The sequence below is a fragment of the Phocoena sinus genome, chromosome 4 (genome assembly GCF_008692025.1).
Source record: "Phocoena sinus isolate mPhoSin1 chromosome 4, mPhoSin1.pri, whole genome shotgun sequence".
NCBI lineage: Eukaryota > Metazoa > Chordata > Mammalia > Artiodactyla > Phocoenidae > Phocoena > Phocoena sinus.
This window is the reverse complement of record NC_045766.1, coordinates 97,055,825-97,078,796: the sequence shown is the minus strand read 5'-3', so window position 1 is coordinate 97,078,796 and position 22,972 is coordinate 97,055,825. Positions and strand designations below refer to the sequence as shown.

The window sequence follows — 22,972 nt, the reverse complement described above, 5'->3', positions numbered from 1 at the left end:
AATATGGTATTCTAAATTGTATGTATAACAAATACCATTTCTAATATTTTGGTAGATTTAATGTCTTTGTATTTGAAGGAGGAGAAAAAAATGAATCTGGCTTTGTAAGTATATGATCTAATCTAGGATAGATGAGAGTGGGGTAAATAAGAAAACTGAATAGAAAAATCTAAGGAATTCACACTCTTTTTTTGGTGCTCTCTCTGGGGAGAGACTCAGTGTGTCTTTTTTTTTTTAAATGGTACAGTTACTTTTAAAATTTTATTTATTTATTTATTTATTTACTTTTGACTGTGTTGGGTCTTCGTTTCTGTGCGAGGGCTTTCTCTAGCTGTGGCAAGCGGGGGCCACTCTTCATCGCAGTGCGCGGGCCTCTCACTATCGCGGCCTCTCTTGTTGCGGAGCACAGGCTCCAGACACGCAGGCTCAGTAGTTGTGGCTCACGGGCCTACTTGCTCTGCGGCATGTGGGATCTTCCCAGACCAGGGCTTGAACCCATGTCCCCTGCCTTAGCAGACAGATTCTCAACCACTGCAACACCAGGGAAGCCCCAGTGTGTCTTAATTACCATTTTAAATCAAATGGTCACCACCAAGTGATAAATACACCTAACTTAAGTATTTCACTGAAGACCCTGTGTTGGAATATATAAGTGGCAATCATCTACCACTTCAGGGAAAAAGCTTAAATAGAAATTTAAATAGCCCTTACTGAAGTTGAATAAATTATTAATGTCTTGTAGTTTCCTATTTCAGCTTAGAAATGAAGCTACCACTTCCCTGTCTTTCAGAGTTACAAATTTAAAATGAGAACAATATTTTATAAGTAATGGCCTTAAGTATTAAAGGAACAAGATATAAATTCTAGCTCTGCCACTTATTAGCTACGTGACCTTACACATGTCATTCTCAGTTTTCTCATCTCTAAAATAGCAATAAAAATACTCTCCTTATTTATCTTATAGGGTTATTGTAAAAATAAAAATAATAAAATGAAAAGTATTTTGCAAAGTGGAATTTACAAAGTGGACTACAAACAGGTTAGAAAATATATGTGGAAACTAATTTGGAACCTATATAAATGTAGGTTATCATATTTTCTTACTACTCTGCAGTCCAACCAGTATAATTACTCAACAATAGCATTATACTCAAGGAAACGAGGTTCCTTCAAAGTTCAATTTGTGAGACTCTAACATGGTATTTTGCAAAATATTTTGAGGAGCACCAGTTCTAGTTCCTCAAAACAGCATGTTCTACCAGATGCTGAAGGGAAGGAAATAAGTTCCAGAGTTTAAAGAGACTGAGAACCAGTATAGCTGTATTTGGAGATTCACAACACATACTAGCACAAGAAAGTCCTGCAGTGAAGAAACCTGTTTTACTCAGCTAATATTCAGAGATGTAAAGTTAAAAATACAGAGAGATTATTAAATCAACTTAAGAGAAAAGCAAGTTATTATTAAAGAAAAAAGAAACAACTGCCTCGATATTATGAAATTTAGCAGAAAACCTCTACCGATGTTTAGTAATACCTGTGGTACTCCCACAGCCCTCTACTTATATCCCTCCATGACACTTTACCAATATCATGCCTTTTATACTTATTAATGGTCCCTCTCATTAAGGACTTTGTAAGGGCAAGGACCATGTCTTTGTACCTACCCTCCTAAAATGCCCATTATGGACCTCTGTTCAATAAATATTTCTTGAATTAAACCATCTACTAACTGTGTAAAACCAATGCCAATTTATACAGCATATCTTTAAAAACTTTAAAGAGTACAAGTTGGCAATTTTTTTCTGTAAAAGGCCGGATAGTAAATATTTTAGGCTTTATGTGCCATACAGTCTCTGTCACAACCACTCAACTCTGCTGTTGTAGCTTAAAAGCATCTAAAACAATGTGTGAGTGGCTGAGTCCCAATAAAACACTATTGGCACATTATTTATAAAAACAGGTGGCAGGCTGGATTTGGCCTGTAGGCCATTGTTTGGCAACTTCTAATATACATGAATTCTTTCAATATCCTCCAGGTGTAATACTGGACATAGTTTACATTCTTATTTTTAAAAAGTAAGCCACAAAAGCCCAAGATTACAGGAAAAAGAAATATAATCCGGATCTAATTTCAGTTGTAACCATCACGCCCAAGTTTAAGCAGTATAAATTAGAAATGACCCTTCACAATGTATACTCCCTCTATTAACCAATTCAGATTAACTTACCTTATATTTTTCTTTGGCTTTCTCTTTTCCAAGAAGTTTAAGAACTTTATCAGCTAACAGCATGCTTTGCTGATTTTGGAACCCTTCTAATATACACACAGCAGTGACATCTAGAAATGATGCAGAAAACAAGAGTAAGTATGAAATTATCACAAAGATGATTAGCCGCATCAAATGGATTCAATGTTACCACAGAAAGCCAAACTACATGCATAGCTTTATGTGGCTATCATTTCCAATAAACTGATTCTTAACACTTTAGTTTTACATACTGTACGACCAAACTCAAAGCTCAGAAAGTCACTCTACTTCTCTAGAATTCACTTTCCTCACCTGTGAAATGAAAGGGACCATACTACACCATTTGTGATGTTTCTCATCACTCCAACATTGTACATAGCAAATAAAACAAGTAATCCAGGAATATTCTTTTCTGGCCGGTTAAGTATATGCCAAATCAACATAATGTGGCTCTCTCATGTCTGGTCTTTTTATAGGCCTCAGGGTTACTCCTCGTCTCCAAAGCCATCTTGCCACAGAGCTCTCAATTAAATCTGCTTCAAAATACCATTTTAACCTGGCTATGCTAGAGCTCAACACACAGTGGTCTGAAATTCAGAAGATCAATGTTTCCTTAACCTCTCAACTTTTCATTCAAAGTAGTGAACAATGGCTGTCTCTCTCTTTTTGAACTCAATTTCTCATAATTCCAAATCCTTGCTCCTCCAAACAAGTCAATCTGCTGTATGTTCCCCTGATAATCTGGCTAGTGTCAATGTCAATGTCTTTTCCCCATCCCATTTCTCCATCTAAAATCCATTTAAACTCCTCTCTACAATTATCGCTTAATAACTTCAAAGTCTGGTTCAAAACTCAGAAGTCTCTTTTCCAAAGCAACACTCCTTCTACCCACCATCAAAGTACATGATACCACAAAACCTCAAGTTTTTCTAAAATGTTCTCTAAACCACTCTCAATTGGTAATCCTGATTAAAAAAATAAATAAATAAAACAGCTTTTCCCTTTTAAATAATGTTATTTTAAAAAAAAGTATGGCTAAATTTCTGATTATTGATGCTTTTAAAGCAGATTTAAGTATGTAGTGGAAAGTACTTTTCGACTGCAGAAATTGCATTTTGGTTTAGCTCTACATCACCCAGAAGAATGTACTTTATAGGCCAGTGGCGGATACCCTAATTTGAAGTTTTGGCAACAGAAATGGCCAATTAGAGGCCAAAAAATATTTATAATATTTACTGAGAATAGCAAATTCACTTGATGCTTTGTATCAATTACATAATTTCTAACTGAGTATAAGATAATGTCTGAAAATTGCAAGGGCAAAAAACAAATGTTTTCTTTAATGATTCATCTCAAAATTATTTCATATTTATATAGGATATTAACTGAAAAATACGTAGACTCTTAGAAACACTATCGCTCACTAAAACCTCTCTTCTGATTTCTTATTCATGAAATTACACTGATGCTCATTAATTGCCAAGTTTAAAATGTGTGGTATATAAACTCTAAATCATTTAATTTACCATAGTGGGGAACCGAGACAGTACTCAAGTATCTGCAATCTCAATTTAAGCTAGAAAACAAAGTCTCAATTGGGGAAGAGTAAAACTTTTAAACACAATTAATTTCTCTACTCATAGGCAGAGTTTCATATAAATTTACCAATGACTATGAAGCCTTTAGTAATTTTCATACATAAACACAAAAATACCCTCACCTTCTAAACATTCCTTCTTATTGTCTAGCTTCTCGTGGGCTTTTGCACGTCTAAAGAGAGCTTTCACATATTTGGGATTAAGTTCAACAGCCTTTGTACAATCTTGTGCCACCTCTTTCCATTTTTGCTGTAATGAAAGTATTAAAAAAAAGTCACACTAAAGGAAGCACTGTTTGACAGAAATCAGTTTTCTAAACTCAGTAGGCCAAGTATTAAGAATCCCACAACAGAAAAAATATTCCCAATTCATACAAAGAGTTAATATCCACAATACATTATAACAGCTCATATAAATAACTGTAGTAAAGATTAGCAACCTAATTTTAAAAAATAGGTAAAAGACATATTTAAGCCATCTTTCTACCACCAAATCTACAACCTACCTGCATCTATGTGATCATACCATCTCCTCCTTCCCTCCTGTTAAAACTGAGGAAACACCCCTCTTCACCAAAGGCCAACCTTCCACTTGTGGTATGGATCCACATTCTCCCCACTTCAAGGACTTCACTGTTAGCTATCCTGCCTCTGCATCAATCTGCTTCTCTACTGAATCATTCCTATTAGCATAAAAACACTTGATTTAGTATTTTCTACCTTTTAAAAACACTCCTTTGATTCTGTAATTCCCTGCAGTTATTACCCCATTTCTTAGCTCCTGTTTATTGCCAAACCTCCAAGGAGTCACCACTCTACTTGATTTCCATTTACCTCACCGGCTGCTCCTTCCCAATTTCTGTAGCTGACTTCTCCTCCTCTATCTGATTTTTACATGCTGGAATGCTCAAGGACTCATCCCTTCTCTCTCTTAGGTGATCACATCTATTGTCCTCGTAGTATATAACATCTAAAATTAGATGACTCCAAACTTTATCTCTTTAACCCAAACCACGCTCCTAAAACAGAGACATTTCTCAATTCAACTGTCAGCTGACTCACTCCTTCCTCACTCCACTATTATTAAAACTCCTGCTTCTCTTCACGCTTCACATCCAATACAACAGCAAATTCTGTTGGTCTTCAGCTTTCCTTCATGTCTCACTTAGGCAACTACAACAACATCCTTCCTTAGTCTCCCTGCCTCCACTCTTGCCTCCCTCCAATATATTCTTGACAGAACAGTGAGAACAATTTTAGACGATGTTCCTGCCCTATTTAAAACCCTTAAATATTTCCCATTACACTCAGAATCAAATCCAACCTTCTTACCATTGCAAGGCTTTGCCTGATCTGGCCTCTGCTACCTTTCCAGTTTCATCTCTCTATACCCCAGGATCCTTTATACATACTTCTTTAATCATGGCAAACTCCTGCCTACCTCAGAGCAATTACATACACTGTTCGTCCATTTGTAACACTCTATTCTGCACTGTTTTATGCACCAACCCCACTCATTCGTCTATTATAGAATCAAAGCATTTATCAAAATGTCATTTAAGTTGTTTTGCGATCCTTGAGTTCTATGCATAATTGTTTGCTTTTATAGACCCAGCTCCTACTACAGTAACCTTTCATATACAAAACAGTCAATAAAATTTCGTTGAACAAAAAATGCAGAGAATATAAATGCCGAATAAACATAGAAAAAGATTGTCCACTTCACCAACATCTCAAAAATTGCAAATTAAAACAATGAGAGAGAATTTTTCTCCTACCAGAGTGGCAAATATTATTAAGACTGATAATACACATAGTCAGTGAGATACTGGAAAACAAACATGTTCATATATTATTATAATAGGTATTGATACTATCTTATTTCCATTTCTAGAATTTTATTCCCCCAAAAGTATGCAAAAAAATACTTACAAAAATATTTACTGCAACACTGAATGCGATAGGGAAAATAGGAAGCGATTCAAATGTTCATCAACAGGGAGATGTTTTCCACTATATAACCATGTAACAGCTACTACATATAGCCTTTAAAAAGAATGAAATAGATCTGTGTGTGCTATGAGAAGCTGTACAAGATACAGTGGCAACTGAAAAATTATGTTGCAAACAATGTAACAGGAATTCATCTTTTGGTCTTTTTCCCCCCACATATGCTACTATTACATATATGGGGACAAAAGTTGAAGAAATAAACTGTTGAGGAGGATGGGGTCACCAGAAACTTTAACTTTCTGTTTTATCTAATTTCATAAAATCTGATATATACAACTTTGGATTGTGTGTGTTATGAGCAAAACTAAAATTTGTTCTTTTATTTATTTTTTTATGAGTCCCTAAAGGTAATTTACTGGTTTTAAAACTACTTTCATACAGAATAGACATTCAGAACTATTTTCTGAACTGTGTTTGGACAATTCCATATAATGCTTTGCATGAGAAGAGGGGTATCAAATCATCAAAATGGACTTTCAGGACAAAACCCAACCAACCACGGACCCAAGGCAGGCCCCCAATCAGTATTTTCTCCTGATACTGGTGTGAAAAAGACAGCGTAACCTTAATATTCCAAAGATTCTTTACTTTTTATTTTCCTTCTTGGGACTCTTGAAGCCTTGTGCCTCAGTGTCTCCAGAGTCTTCCCTCTCTCTTGGCCAGCAGCCGCTGTCCTCCCCACTCTGCAAGGTGTCTATCTTTCTGCTTTCGACTTTTTTGCAAGTCTGCCATGAAGTCTATGCTCCGCTTCAGGCTCTGAATTCTCTCCTGGCTAAGAATTTTCATCCCTGAGTGCAACAGCTTCTTTGCAGCTTTATAATAAATGGTCTCTGGTTTGTTGTAAATCATAGCATTAGTACACATTAGTTTGAAGTTATCCTTTAGTTCTTCTATGGACTGGTAATCATTGTTCTTGATCTTTTCTTTCATGGTACTAAAATCCATTGGGTGTTCAATGATCATGGAGTAGCCGGAAGCAATAAAATCAGTCACAGGAAATGAAAAGAAAGCACTTGGGTCTTTCCTCTGCAGTCGTCTCATCAGTTGACTCAAAGCTTCTTGAAGGGGTGTCTGTTCTACTTCTTCTTGTTTGGCTAAAGGGCTTGCAAGAGGCTTCTCAGGAGGCAAGTCTAATCCTACAGGGGCCTGACACTGGAGGTCTTTTTCTGCCTCATTGTCCACGCGGTCACGATCTCGCTTCTTTTTATCTTCCTTTATTCATCTCCGTTTTCTCCCCTTTTCCTCCCCTGGAACCTGCTTCTCTCCTTTCTTTCTCTTTTTCCGCTTTCGGTCCTTGTGTTTGTCATGATCGTTTTTGTCTTCTAAGAGGCTGGAGTCATGCCTGGAGCTGCCCGTGGAGAGCTCGGTGACTTCGTTCCCTCCCACTCTGAGGACAAGCTTCAAGGGCTTCTCTACATACTCCTCGTAGAGGTGTTTGTCCGACTTGTGCTTGTGCTTCTTGCCCATGTCCGACCGGGCCCCGGTGCCCGCCCCCCGCGCCAGGCCCAGGCCGTGCGCCGCCGCTTCTGGTCCGGGCCAGGCGAGCGGAGGGTGGGAGCGGGGCCCACGAGACCCTGTGCCTCGGGGCAGGGGTACGGTGCGCGCCGAATGGCGCGAGGCCTCTAACGAAGAGCTAAAATTTGTTCTTAAAAATCTATGTAATTAAAGGATATAAAAACCAAACAAAAATCCTGTAATTTCAAAACAACTTCTAAAAGTTTATTAGATTTGAGTGGCATTAACTGAAACATTATGCAAATAAAGAGAAACAAAACAAACAGAAAAACCAACCTAGGATACATACCAACTGCTCAAAGGCAGCAGCTCTGTTTTGATAAAACGTGGAAAGGTCAACATTCTTCTCTGTAGGGCACAAACTGATGGCCTCGGTATAGCACTGAATAGCCTGTTCATATTTTCCTGCTTTAAAATATTTGTTGCCTTTGTTCTTGGCTGCTTGGGCTCTATCAAGAGAGTTCTGAAATATGAGGAAACAATCATGAAAAAGTTATCAATACTCAGTAATAGACTTGGATCACAGTGATTAAATGACAACACCGAAGAAAACATGGGAGGGCAGAATGGCTGTTCACAATGCAAGTCACTCATATAAATATCGTCACGGGATAGAGTCTTAGTAACAGGATTGCTTAGCCAAAAGGTTTACATATTTTTAACTTGAAAAACAGACTTCTCCCAAGAAAAGGCTGTAGTGCTTGAAAGTACCACTTTTCTGCCATTCCTGCCAGCAAGAGATGATAGCTGTGTTTTATTTTTGCCAGTCTAATGAGTATAAAAAAGTGGTTCTCAATCAGGGATGATTTTCCCTCTAGGGTACCTTTCACAACGTCTGGAGACATTCTGATTATCACAGCTAGGGGTCAGGAGGAGGCGCGACTGGTATCTAGTAGGTAGAAACCAGGAATGCTGCTAACATTCTACAATGCACAGGACAACACCCTCACACCACCACCTTGATCCAAAATGTCAACAGTGCCTAGGTTATAAAACCCCAGTGTAACATAATTCTAGTTCACATATTATTGTAATTCACATTTTCTCACTATCAGTGAATTTGAAAATCTGTTCATGTTTGTTTATTGGCCACTGGACTTTTTCATTCTGAAAACCACTTATTCACACATATTGCTGTTTTTCTATTAGGCTGTTTGTCAACAGTGTAGAAGAGATACTAGAAACACTTTGCCATCTTCATTACAATTGTTATGCCAAATCTATTGTTTGCTAATCAAATACATTTGGGGGACTCCTATCTTTGTCTCAGAATCTGCTTCCTTGAGGAGCCATCTCACATACTTCATGATTTGGTAGTTAATACCCACTGAGGACAGTTGCAAAAGCTTCAGTTAACGTTTGGGAAGCATCTTTGTAGACAAATCCAGTTATCTAGGTCCAGCTACTAGGTCCAAGAGCTTCATGGCACATCTTCACCCCAAACTTTATTGTTTGTCAACATCATTCAATTTTAACAAATATGTGATTATGAAAGAACCCGTGTTATCTCCAACAGGTAAGCATTGACAAAGCAAAAGCAGAAGTAGCTACCCCCACAACTAACTTACAGGGAAGGCTATGTTGCTTGGGGCCCAGGGCATCTCAGTCACAAAGAGACGATGGGATAGCAACCTTCTGTATCTGCTCTTTTCTCCCTTCCTCTTGCTTCATTCTTCTTTGCTACCTTTTCCCCTCCATTTACCTTTTGTTTCCCTTCTCCTTTAGTCTGAATGTAGCTATAATTTTTTGTTTTTCTTGTTTTTTGTTTTTTTTATAGTGTGCAAAGAAGGATGTGTAGGAAACTTTAGGTTCAGAATATAAAACAGCTAGTTTAAGCTAGCTAGTGTCAAGAAGAAACATGCTCATTTTAAAATAAGATGTGGGAGGATGAAAGGAGCCAACTAGAACATAGAGTAACAGATAAATATGAAATCTTCCACTTGTAAATAGCCTAATCACCTTCCAAAAACTTTGACAGTAAAAATCCTCAGCACAAAACATTCATACTAGAAGACAACTAGGACTCTCTTATGTAGTTGTGGATTCTAGTTGCTGGAAAACTGCACTTGAAGCAACCTCATCAGTCCTCCCACTCCACTAAGAGAAAGAGAAGTCAGACTGGAGTAGGGCTGTATCATTCAGAAGGAGTGAGGATCCCCTCCACCCAGGAGACAAGTGACAAGCATACTTTGCCTATCTTCCAAGAGACCATACTGTCAAGACCATACTGTCAAGGGGCTAACATAAAGGAAAATTAATATCATAAAAGACAGGCACCTGATTCAAATAAAAAACTAGTATTTGAGAAAGCGGGATAAACAAAGCAAACAGAAAATTTAACATGAGAGGAATGAGAGGTTATCACAGACATTTTTTAAAAGGCTGCTTCTAAAGAACACCAATTAGACATCTTGAAAATTAAAAAGGATTATTACAATAAACTCAATGGATGGATTGTGTATTAGAATGGGCATAACAGAGGAGCAAATTAACAAGTAGAAGGCAGAGCCAAGGAAATCTGCCAGAATGCAACAAGAACAGAGGACAGGGAGGTGAGAAATTTGGAGGAAAAGTTAGATGATACAGAGTATAAATACCAAAGTTCCAATATCTATCTATCTGAATTTTAGAAGGAAAGGCATAAAAAGGAGTGTTTTAAGAAAATATTAGAAAAATTTCTGGAGTTGAAAAACAAAGACACACATTTTTAGACATATCATGGTGAAATTTCACAGTAAAATTCCTTAAAGTTGTTAGGTGGAAAAACCCAGATTACCTACAAAGAAAAAAAGAACCAAACTGGGGTCATAGTGTCACCAATGTTAGGTATTTAAAAACAATGAAGCAACAACTTTAAAGTCCTGAAGAAACATTATCTTGAACTTAAAATCTTATGCCTAGCTAAATTAGCATTTAAGGTTGAACACAAGAACAGAAACAGAGGTGTACAACTTTCTTACCACTAAAAATAAACCCCAAAGCAGTGGAGATTAATAAAACAAAAAGCAGGAAGGAGAGGGTAAAGGAAGAAACAAAAAAGCGGAGTACACATGGCAGGAATCATTAAACATGTCAATAATAACAATAAATGTGAATAGCTTAAATCTCCCTATTATAAATAAACTATCTACCTACCTACCTACCTATTTATTTATTATTTTTGGCTGCATTGGGTCTTTGTTGCTGCGCGCAGGCTTTTCTCTGGTTGCGGCGAGCAGGGGCTAGTCTTCGCTGCCGTGCATGGGCCTCTCACTGCAGTGGCTTCTCTTGTTGCAGAGCATGGGCTCTAGGCACGCGGGCTCAGGAGTTGTGGCTCGCGGGCTTAGTTGCTCCGCGGCATATGGGATCTTCCCAGACCAGGGCTCGAACCCATGTCCCCTACATTGGCAGGCGGATTCTCAACCATTGAGCCACCAGGGAAGCCCAAATTATTTAAAATAAAAAATAACCACATGCTACCTATAAGGCATGACCTAAAACAAAATGACAGGTCAAAAAAGAATGTAAAAGTTACAGAATGTAAAAAAGAATGTAAAAACGTTACAGAATGCAAATACTTGCAAAAAAGAAGGCAGTATGAGACAAAATACCATTCACATGCCTCAGATGGAGCACTTCTGTGGGCAACTTTATTGATAAAAGATACAAACTGCCAAGAAAACATCATTAACACAAACCTTTGCATGCCTAATAAAACTTCAAAATAGGGAAACAATTACTTTTGATGTTAAATACAAAAACAAGAAAAACATTTCAATTTCTTGTAAAAAGTTTACAATGTTTCTAAGTCATTGAGAACATAGCTAATACACAATCTAATAAGCTAGGGACTGCTGATAGAGAAAATAATGTATCAAATGCCTGTGAGAAGTATGTTCGGCTACAAACATATTGAAAATCTATTTAGTATTTTTACTAAAGATTTTCAGATTAAATAAAAAGAACGTTCTTTGGACAGAGTAATGACCTTGTTTCATTAACACAAACAGGCAATGAACTCTTTCCTGTCTACTGGAAATTTAAGGCTACAGGATGTCACACCGAATACAAGGAGAAGCAGTCATGGTAAAGGCAGACAAGTTAAAAGAATAGAGAGAAAACTGGATAGGTATACAAGGCTTCCTCTCCTTAGAAAGATGGATACTTCCAATTTTTATTCAGCAAGGTCTAAATCAACCTAAAACCAACCAAGAGAATCTTTCAATTACCCATTTCCCTCCATTCAGTCAAGTTTTACAATAGATTCCCTTTAAAAAGTATTATAAATTCCTAGGGGCTTCCCTGGTGGCACAGTGGTTAAGAATCCACCTGCCAATGCAGGAGATACAGGTTCGAGCCCTGGTCCGGGAAGATCCCACACGCCGCGGAGCAACTAAGCCCATGCGCCACAACTACTGAACCTGTGCTCTAGAGCCCGCGAGCCACAACTATTGAGCCCGCGTGCCACAACTACTGAGCCCACACACCTAGAGCCCATGCTCTGCAACAAGAGAAGCCACTGCAATGAGAAGCCCATGCACCGCAACGAAGAATAGACCCCGCTCGCCGCAACTAGAGAAAGCCCGCGTGCAGCAACAAAGACCCAACGCAGCCAAAAATAAATAAATAAAATTTTTAAAATTATTATAAATTCCTTATCACCTAAGGCCTAAATCAGAACCTGCTTAATTTCCTTTCCTTACTGTACTGGGAAAAAAAAAGATGCTATGACATTGAGTGAAAAAGGATCAAATTACATAGGCAAATCACCAAATGGCAAATTTCTCCCACTGTCACTGCAGAGCGCTACCAAACCATGTTTGGGGAGAACAATATCTCAGTTAACCTCCCTATCACCTTCTGCTCATTGCACCCCGCCCCCACCACCACATTACTTTCTGTCCAACTGCTTCCCTTCCTTAACAAAAATGCAGAGAAAGAATGGCATTACAACAGGGACAGTACAGAAAAGCTGATTATTTTGGCCCACCGGTAAAATTTAGGACAAAAAGCTACTTAGCACAATGCCAGCTTATCAATCAACACCAGCATTCTGCTGTGTCAGGAATTAGACACTATTTTCACAAGCTTTGAGGCCAATACCAGGTAGAAATCAAAATAAATGCACTGGAAGAAAAAGTTTAAATTAGAAAATATACAACTACCAATTCTTTATAATATAAGGGATTTTTTTTCTTTTTTTGCAGTACGCGGGCCTTTCACTGTCGTGGCCTCTCCCGTTGCGGAGCACAGGCTCCAGACGCGCAGGCTCAGTGGCCATGGCTCACGGGCCTAGCCGCTCTGTGGCATGTGGGATCTTCCCGGACCGGGGCACGAACCCGTGTCCCCTGCATCGGCAGGCAGACTCTCAACTACTGCGCCACCAGGGAAGCCCAATATAAGGGATTTTATTTCCAACTCTCAGGAATCCTTTGCACTGCTTTTCAGTCACTTTCTCCCCCACTCAGTCTACCTTCTCAAGTTATAATAAGAACTTTTGGAATTAAAGGTTGAAGTTGGAAAATAAGCCCAAAGACAATTTTGAAAGCATATTTCATAAATGAGAAATGAAGACATTCAGCTCTAGAATGTAATGGGAACACCCTGAAATGCTATTATCTTTTCATGTGGTCTATTTTCATATCTAAAAGCTACTAAGGAGATTTAAAAGACTATCAAGACATTATGTTACTGGAAATCACTCTTGGTTTTGGTAACCTTTTTAAGGTTCCGAACATTCCACAATATTTTACAGTAAAATTCTGTGAAAATGCATCTTTCTCTTACTTTTCTTACAACAAATTAGTTTCTGATTGATCTGAAAGATCTTCTTAAGTAAGCTGGACCATATCATTTCCTGCTTAAAACCTTCTAGTAACTTCCCACTGCTACTGCCTATACATAAGCCTCCAAACTCCCATTACTCCACTCCTGCCACTCCAGCTTCCCACATGTAACTTTGGTGGATCCAAAAAGTACTAATTTCTTCCTCAAAGAAAACAGTTTGAAAAGATTAGGTACTATGTACTCAATTTCTACAGGCATAAATTTAAACTTTGTGAATACTGGTAAGAATACAGACACATTTTAAAAAAGAAAAGACATTCACTCCTGCCTAGTATGTCCCACAATCAAAGTATTATTTAAAACAATCTATTAGATAACTTAGCTTTTTTTCCATCCAGGATTTGAATAAGTTTCATCTCTTCCTAATGAATAACTGTCCAGCAGAGTCAACTCCATGACTCCATGTGATTCTGCTAAGTGAATTCAAAAAATATGTGGAGCTGAAACTTGTATAGAATCCTGACATTAATGCATGAAGCAAAAATCAATTGTCAAAATTACTTTTGAAAATTCTTCAGAAGAGTAACACACTGGAAATTCAAGGTAGGTGCTATTATTATCCCCATTTTACACATAAAGCAACTGAAGCCCAGAGAGATCAAGAAGCTTGCCCAAGGCAAGATTCAAGCAAGCAATCTAACTCCACATTGCCTAAACTTTACTTCTATACTGCATGGATTGTCATCCACACTTTATGAAAAATGAATATCATCAGAATCACATCCAGACTCACACTCTGGAACTGAAACAAAGGAAATAGTTCAGGTATTATATCTTGCTCACTACTGACCCCAGAGCAAAAGGACAAAGAGAATCATCAGCATAATTAGGTCTTTTGCTTTTTGCCAAGCAAGTGTAACTGATTTCATTTTAGTTAACAGCACATTTGATGTGACTCCACTGTACAACGATCAACAGGATAGTCTTTATCCTGAAGGAACTCTAGAGACAGTGCAGGATACAAACAAGTGAACTGGCAGCCTCTCAAAAGAACTACCGCTGATCAAACACTGAAACCCCAATTCACATTAAGAAAATGTACATTAGGTGATTAGAAACTTGTGTAGCTAATAAGTAGAAAATTTTTAGTTCAAAGAGTAGCAACTGCATATATACACACACTTACATACAAACTATGTGGGTAAAACATAAGGATTAGGAACAAGTAAGTAATAAATCTAAAAGGAAACAATGAGAAACATAGTAAATACTATGTCTTCTCTCTCTACTACAAACACCGCTGAAACTTGTCAAAGAGACAAAACCTAAGAACCTGCCCTCTACCTCCTGCAGAAGCAAATCTACTATGGAAAACAAGTTACATTGAAACACCAAAGCAACAAAGTATTGATACAATCCCCATAAATTTATTAGAATACAAAGTAAGAAAACAATCAGGGTTTGAATCATCAGTCAAGGCTACTTCAGTGAAGGTTACTTAGAACAATCTGCTCTGGAACGAAAATGACTAACAAACGACAGTCAGGAAAATACTCCAAGGAGGAAAAACAACGCCAAAAGGGTTATTCAACACACAGACACAGAAGAAATTCAGGAGACCAGAAAGGGAGCTCTAAAACAAGTCCTGCGATGGTAACATGGCTATGTTACAGACGGCTTTCAATGACATGAATTTGGTAATAAGGAATCACTGTAAATTCTTAGCGAGTATTTATAAAATATTACTCTGATGATCACACACATATAGTCACTAAAAGGAAATGAGCTAGAATCAGGTACATTAATCCATGTGTAAGGAAATAAAATAGGTACAGTAATCTCCCCTTTATCTATAGGGGATACATTCAAAGACCCCCAGTGAATGCCTGAAATTGTGAATAGTACTGAAACCCATATGTACATTTTTTCCTATATATAAGTACCAAGGATAAAGTTTAATTTATACATTAGGCACTATAAGAGATTCATAACAGTAACTAATAATAAAATTGAACAATTATAACAATATACTATAATAAAATTATGTGAATGTGGTCTCTTTCTCAAAATATTATACAAATTTAATGCCTTTTCCATCTTAACTAAACACACACTGTGGCTGTAACTTTTGCAGTTTGAGTGTGATAGCAAAACTAGCACAGATTTCTTTCCTTCTTCACAGTTCAGAAATAGATTTATTCTTACCATAGATCTTAGCAACCTCACCATATGATTATTTTTCCTTTCCCTTTAAGTCAAGCACATTCACCTTTTCACTGAAAAGAAGCAGTTTAATGGCTTCTCTCTAGTGTATCTGAATTGCCAGCATCACTACTTTTGTGCTTTGGGTATTAAGTAAAAAAAGGGTTACTAGTACAAGAGTTAATCTGATAGCTACAAAGTGACTAACGGGCAGGATATGCTGGACAAAGAGATGATTCACATCCAGGGTAGGATGGAGTGGGACCGTGTATTGCTACTCAGAATGGCACACAATTTAAAATTTATGAATTGTTTATTTCTGGAATTTTCCATTTAATATTTTCAGACCACAGTTTACTGTGGATAACTGAAACTACAGAAAGCTGAGACTGGGTAAGAGGGAACTACTATATTACTTATCACCATAATTACACATTTACATCCAGTTAAAATATACATGAGGTGGTTCCATGTTTCTCTTAAATGGTTTTGTTCCCTTAAACTTACCAAATTCCAAAGGCATATTTTAAAATTTGGATCCCAACTTTACAGAAGTAGCAATCAACTCTGGAACACTTACCTCATGAGAAACAATCTTTCAGTATTTAATTGACCAATTGTTACTTTTATAAGAATCAAATCTAGGATAAAAGATACCTAAGATAATAAAAGTCCTTTCCCATATTATGTCCTGAAATTTAAAAATCTACAACAACCCCACCTACTAAATTGTAACACAGAGAACTCTTTACCTAAGAAGAATCTACTTGTAACAATGCTGCTTCCAGGGCTTCCCAGGTGGCACAGTGGTTTAGAATCTGCCTGCCAATGCAGGGGACACGGGTTCAAGCCCTGGTCCGGGAAGATCTCACATGCCGCAGAGCAACTAAGCTCTTGAACCACAACTGTTGAGCCTGCGCTCTAGAGCCCGAGAGCCACAACTACTGAGCCCGCACGCCGCAACTACTGAAGCTTGCGTGCCTAGAGCCCGTGCTCCGCAACAAGAGAAGCCACCACAATGAGAAGCCCGTGCACCACAATGAAGACCCAACGCAGCCAAAAATAAATAAATTTATATTAAAAAAAAGAATGCTGCTTCTGAAGGATTATGGTTGTAGTTCATACAAAATCACGTGATTTATAAAAAGAATGCCTAAATGAGGTTTACAACTGTTAAACCAATTTCTAGGATAAACTGGTAGAATACAAATGAAAAGCTGGAAATTTTGAAAAAATATTCAGTTTGTGGGAATTTTAAAAAAATGTCAAATGATGAAGCTTCATCAGTTCATTCACTCAACACCTGCTATGTGCCAGTTTCTGAAAAACGGTGAGAAAGATAGAGCCAGTCCCAGCCTTCACAGAGTCAAGAGTTTAGTAGGAAAGACATAAATAAATGACTCTAGTACCATGTGGTAAGTGCTGTGGAAGAGAAAAATTCAGTGTTATGTGATCACATAACGGTATGCTTAGGTAGAAGAGTTTCAGAAAAGGTGAAATTACCTACATGTTGTGACTTGAAGGATGAGAAGGTAGGGGTATTGGGCATTGTTACAGAACATCCAAAGGCAAGAAACAAGAAGTGGCAAGAGATGAAGACAAGAGGTAAGCAGGATCAAGATGACAGAGGGTCTTAAATCATGATGAATTTGAACTTTACCTCGGTGAGCAGTGAACAGACCACTTAACAGTTCTAAGCATGGGACTGTTAGGATTTACTCTAGCTCTGACAAAATGGATTGGAGGAAGACACTAATGAGAGTATCAGTTATTCAGTCAAGAAATAGCAGTGGGAATGGAGGAGTAGTCAGATATTTAAGAAGTAGAATTTTCTGGGCTTCCCTGGTGGCTCAGTGGTTGGGAGTCCGCCTGCCGATGCAGGGGACACGGGTTCATGCCCCGGTCTGGGAGGATCCCACATGCCATGGAGCGGCTGGGCCCGTGAGCCATGGCCGCTGAGCCTGCACGTCTGGAGCCCGTGCTCTGCAACAGGAGAGGCCACAACAGTGAGAGGCCCACATAATGCAAAAAAAAAAAAAGAAGTAGAATTTTCTGGACATGTTTCTAGATTGGATGTGGAGAACATGGAAAGAATAGAAAGTTAGGGATGATATCCAAGTTTCTGGCTTGGGAAACTAGTTAGATGACACACATTAAATGATAAGGAATAGTCTCAGGAGAAACAGGAGTCTGGTGTGAAACACTTATACGGTAATGAGGTGAAGAGTTCCTTTAAATCTGGGCCTTTTGAGAGGTCTGGGCTATAAACAAGAAATTAGGGGGCCATCAGTATATAAGTGTTAAGTGAAGCTTCTGGAGGGCAAGCAAGCATCCAGTGAAGGTATGTAATGTAAGAATGCCTATGACAGAACAATGAAGGTCACCAAAAGAGGCAGAGAAAAGAGCCTGGAAAGGAGACTGAGAGGAATCAGCAAAGAGAGGTATCAGGAAGTTTTAAAAAAAGCAAAGAAAATCAGGACAACATAGTGCCTCAGAAGCCAAAGGAAAAATTATGAAATTAAGAGAAGACAATGTGAAATACTGCAAAGCATCAAGTAAGATAAAGACTGAAAGGTGTTCTCTAGACTTAATTATATAAGAATGTCACTAGTGACCCTGATTTAAAAAAAAAAAAAAAGATTAGAAACAGATCATTGAGGGGGAAGAACTATTTCATTTCAACCATGACTGATAACAGCAGGTTACTCAGCTTTTGACCTCTTTATTAAAATGTTTAGGTACATCTCTCCCTTCCTGTTCTAAAGGACTGACTTAGTGGTTTCTAAACATTTCCTGTTGGGATAACTCTTGTGTAACATTGAAAATACTTGAACACTAGAATAACTGCTTTTTAAAATCATCAAATTAAAAACAATTGGATAAAACACTACTATAAAGTCAATAATAAATACATGCACATTAGAAAAAAAATCACAGGGACTTCCCTGGTGGCACAGTGGTTAAGAATCTGCCTGCCAATGCAGGGGACATGGGTTCAAGCCCTAGTCTGGGAAGATCCCACATGTCGTGGAGCAACTAAGCCCGTATGCCACAACTACTGAGCTTGCACTCTAGAGCCCATGAGCCACAGCTACTGAGCCTGTGTGCCACAACTACTGAAGCCCAGGTGCCTAGAACCTGTGCTCCGCAACAAGAAAAGCCACCATAGTGAGAAGCCCGCACACCGCAACAAAGAGTGGCTCCCGCTCGCCGCAAGTGAGAGAGCCCACGTGCAGCAACTAAGAACCAATGCAGCCAAAAATAAATAAATGTATTAGAATAAAAAAATCACAGGTTGCTTGAAAAAAGAAATACCTAAGACATTTGTGCAACCAGATACCAGGCTTGGTGTATATGTGGGCATGATGCTCCCCTGTGATAACTCTGGCCCAAAGACTGAGAAGTCCTGTGGATTAGATGATTGGCAAAGAACCTTACCAACTTTGAAAAATCTGTAATTCTCAAGTTTTCAAAATAAATTACTAAAGCAAAATGGCACACCATGGTAGATTTTATAATGGCCCGAAGTGGAATATGATTTAATACTTTACCTCTATCGCACACACTAACAACTGTGATTAGATGCCTCTCTGGTGAAATCCTAAAATCCCCATTAATTAAACAAAAATATGAATTTTTGCTTTTGCTTTACAAGTATATGCTATCCCAGAAAAAAAAATAATTTGATATAGCCTGCTTGCACGTGAATATCTCAAACCCAATAGACAGAAGCCCAGTTATTTTATAAGTTCATTTTTACATTAAGGCAAACATAAGCCAACAGACAATAACCACTGATTTTCCACTTTATTCACTGATATTGAACCCTGAACTGACAATATTTGTCCATTCCTTCATTGCCTTAAAAATTACAGCTATTGCTCAGGTGGAGAAAGAACAGTCAGAGCATCAGGATTCTGCCAGTTTTTCCATCAGTTCAAACAAATGCTTTCTTGTTTACAAAACCCACTGAGGTTGACAATTTAAAGGTGCTATTCAAATATAAAGCAATTTCTCCAACCACAGATAATAATAAATTACAATTTGTGGTTATATTTAGGTAGTCTAATAATAACTCTGAGAACTAGACTATAAAAAAGACAAAAAAGTCTTTCAGTATTTATTGGTCACCATCAGCTAAAATACAAATTTCCATTAAAAAAGTGGCAAAGACATTCTTACTGTTGCTTTACTAAAGTATCATCTAGTAACCCAAAGCAAGACTACAGGTACCACCCCACAAATTCCGTAAGAACAGTATATGCAAGTGTTCTGCTCAGTTTTATTTTGGGGCAAAAGGAATCATTTTAAAGCAGTTCAAGTTACAAAGAAGTCAATGTTAAAGTCTAATTTTTAGTGGCAGTCAGGTCAATTTAAAAAAATGTTCTGATAAAACTACAATACACCATGAAATTTAAAAATTATCAGTGTTGACCTAGACAATGCTGAAAAGCTGAAAATGGGATTTAAGGAAATCTAAAATCTGGAAGACAGTTTGCTGAATTCTATCAAATACCAAACGGGTGAGGTAGGGTAGTATTTGAAACTGCAATGAAATATCAAAACCTTGTTTCTTTTATAGAAATTATCTTTATTTTTGGTGATTATTATAGAACAGAGAACTTTTATGTATTTTTCATTCACCTACTATTCTTCTGTGATTAAAATAAGCAAATGAAATAGGAAATGACCAGAGAATTTCAGAAATATGAAAACAACACAACAAATGATGACTAATTCAAAGAATCAACTTGATTACCACTCTCATTAATAGCACTCAGAATCACCAATTTTTAGGGCTGGAAGAAATATAAGAGATCCAATATTTTAATTCTCTTATTCTACAGGGATGACACTAACGTCGAAGAGATAAAATGACTTTCTCAAGGTAACCATGTTGGAGAGCCCAATATAAAGCACACTTCTCCTGGTTCTCACAATCCATGGGTTCTTCTAGCATACTTGTACTGCATCTTTTCTGCATTTTCTTTTTAAAGCAGTATCTTACGCTCCCATTAGAAAGACTATTTGGCTCTCTCAGGGCCAAGCACAACGCCAGATATATAGGATGCACTAAACTAAGGTAGTTTGCTTCCACATCAGAACTTCCTTTAAAATTAATTTGACTACTTAGTAAAAACATGTCTTCAGTCTGAATAATATAATGTGGAAATAACTTGCAAATGTATATAATTGGTAGTTTTTTGACCAAAGGTTACTGTGAACTCTGATTTACTCCGTAACCGCCATTGTACAATCTCAGACTCAGATAAAATCCTCCACCTCGCGTTATCTCACCCCAGTATTGTTAAATGCAGCCAGGCCAATTCCCCCCACAGCTGTCAGATACCAGAAGGATTTAATAGTTCAACAAAGCCATACAGAGCAGTTAATTCACCAGACACTCCGACGCTTGGCTTAACCGTATGTCAGGCTTGGTCATGTAAATTTCCAGGTAAAATTTAAAAATGAATTTAAGATGCCTCTACCCCAAAAGTTTAAGAACTCATGCCCACAGATGAAATAAATGCCACTGAACACCATTTTACTCTTGTCAACCAACAGTCACTGTATTTACCTATCCCCAACCCTAAAATACTTCAAAAAAGGGGATTCGCTTGTTATTAAAAGATTATTACTAATTAAGTCCTAGGCCTTAGACATGATCAAGGCAATTCACATCACAACGTACCGATAGTTAAGGGAATTTGGCTTCCTTCATTAGTTAGTTAAATACAATCATCCCATTTGCAAATGTCCCCGTACCCACAACGCTAAGGATAAATGCTGTGTCACTGAGAAGAAAAGCAAATATTTTTCTGAAACCAAAAGGAAGCTCTCAACGAATGTTACTAACCTGTGCCCTCGGGCTACTCTATTCCCTATAAAGGCAGCCAGAACTGAGTTTCCCTAAACCCATGCGCTGCCTGTTGGCAGCTTCCGTCTGATGGGAAGCCCCCTGACGGGCACAACTCGTCAAGGAAAGGCTGCACCCGCCGGGTTCTACCTCCAGGGCTCGGGGCTGCTTCTCACCATTTCCAGGTGAGTACCGGGGCCCTCGGGGTGTCCGCTGCCCGGGGCCGGACTGGCCCTGCCCTCCGGGGTCTTCCGTTCACTGTTGCGCTTCAGGCCGCTGGCGTCGCCTCGGCCCCCGGTCTCCCGGCGCCGCCGCTCCCGGCTCCACAGGTACATGGCACCCGCGCCCAGCAGCAGGGGCGCCCCGACCGCCAGCGCCAGCTGCCATCGCGGCAGGCCCCCGGTGCCCGGGCCCGCAGTCGCACTGCCGCCGCCCACCCCACTCCCGGAGCCGGGAATAGCCGCTGCGACCACCGCCGCCTCCACAGGCTTAGAGGCGGCCATGACGAGGGTCCTCCGCCACCGCCTCCTTGCTGTTCACGGGCGCCACAGTCACCAGGCAGCGTGCGAAGAAAAACGGGAGGGAGACAAGGACGGAAAGCACTGAGCGAACGAGCACGCTAGGCAGTAAGAGCGGACGACAGAAAAAGGCCAGAGGTCACCGGAAGTCCAAGGCATGCCGGGGCAGACCTGGCCGTCGCCTTCCCTTCTCAACCAGGGAGGGAGGAGTGGGAAGGGAGGAGGGGTGGTGAATCATTTCCGGGTCAAGATAAACTGGGCGTGCGGTGAAAGTCCCAGGCAGCCCTTTTTGTTTTCTTTCGTTCTGCTGCTGTTTGTGAGACTAGCTTCTGGGATCTTGGGCCTCGGGTGGTAGCCGATGCCGAACCCTACGCCTTCAATAAAGAAGGGCAGAGGGCTCTCTGGTATAGCGAAGCGGAAGAGGGGCGCACATACGGCGGGTTTTTGGTGCTCGGGGGAGCAGAAAAAAAGGCTCTGAAACTGCGCTAAGAATGGGCGGGAGTAGCAGAAGAATTGTGAACAGTTGTGAAGATTATTGGCTGGCAGGACTGGTGGGCGGGGCGTAGGCCGAGCTGCCTCATTTATTGATGGAATTTGGACCCCTCGTTTTCTCGTTACTGCCACGTTGACGCTACTTAGAGCCCGGCGGTGTTAGCTCCGTTGTCTGTACCCGTGTCCTCGGAAACCAACGGATTGGAAGGACTTTTAAAAATAAGGGAGGAAAGAGCCAAAAGCTGAAGATAGCTCGCTGTATCACCGATCTTCTTAGCTCTACCATGGCCAGATTTTAGTTTGGACGAATTTGAGGTTATTGGGGCAACAGCAGGTGGCCCAAATCAGGCTCGGTGGAAACGGGCAGATACAAGTTGGCTCCAGTTGAAACGACTTGAATGGCGTCCCTGCGACTCACCGTCTGCGCCAATTACGAAAGCGATGACGTCTGTGTGTTGTTATGAGGTTCTGGAACTTAGTGGGTAGAAATGCGAAGACCTAGAGTTCCCACTTTTCCTGTACGTATTTGTGTCATACCGAATTCCGCTTGACACCTCGCTCCCTGGAGCATCCGCGGCCTCGCCAGTGCTCTGTTCCGCCCACTGTCATGCCGTTTTGCACTAGATGTCTCAGCCCTCTTGCCACTTCCCAAGTAGAAATGTCAATTCATAGCTTTTATGTATCTAATAGCTTTGTCAAATCCTTTCTTCATGTTCTGCACCAGACCTCTTAAAATACAAAAATTTCCCTTGCAAGAAATTGT

At 39.3% G+C, this 22,972-nt stretch overlaps 1 protein-coding gene across 1 annotated transcript in view; it reads right to left on the bottom strand.

Moving 5' to 3' along the window:
* Positions 1-22,972, bottom strand: part of TOMM70 (translocase of outer mitochondrial membrane 70) — a 44,139-nt gene extending 21,167 nt beyond the window's left edge. The window contains exons 1-4 of the mRNA XM_032630473.1: positions 21,376-22,972; positions 7,664-7,837; positions 3,970-4,096; positions 2,229-2,338 (exon numbers count right to left, since the gene is read on the bottom strand). Coding sequence (XP_032486364.1) covers positions 2,229-2,338; positions 3,970-4,096; positions 7,664-7,837; positions 21,376-21,702 — 738 coding nt within the window. The 5' untranslated portion in view covers positions 21,703-22,972. The remainder of the gene's footprint in view (positions 1-2,228; positions 2,339-3,969; positions 4,097-7,663; positions 7,838-21,375) is intronic.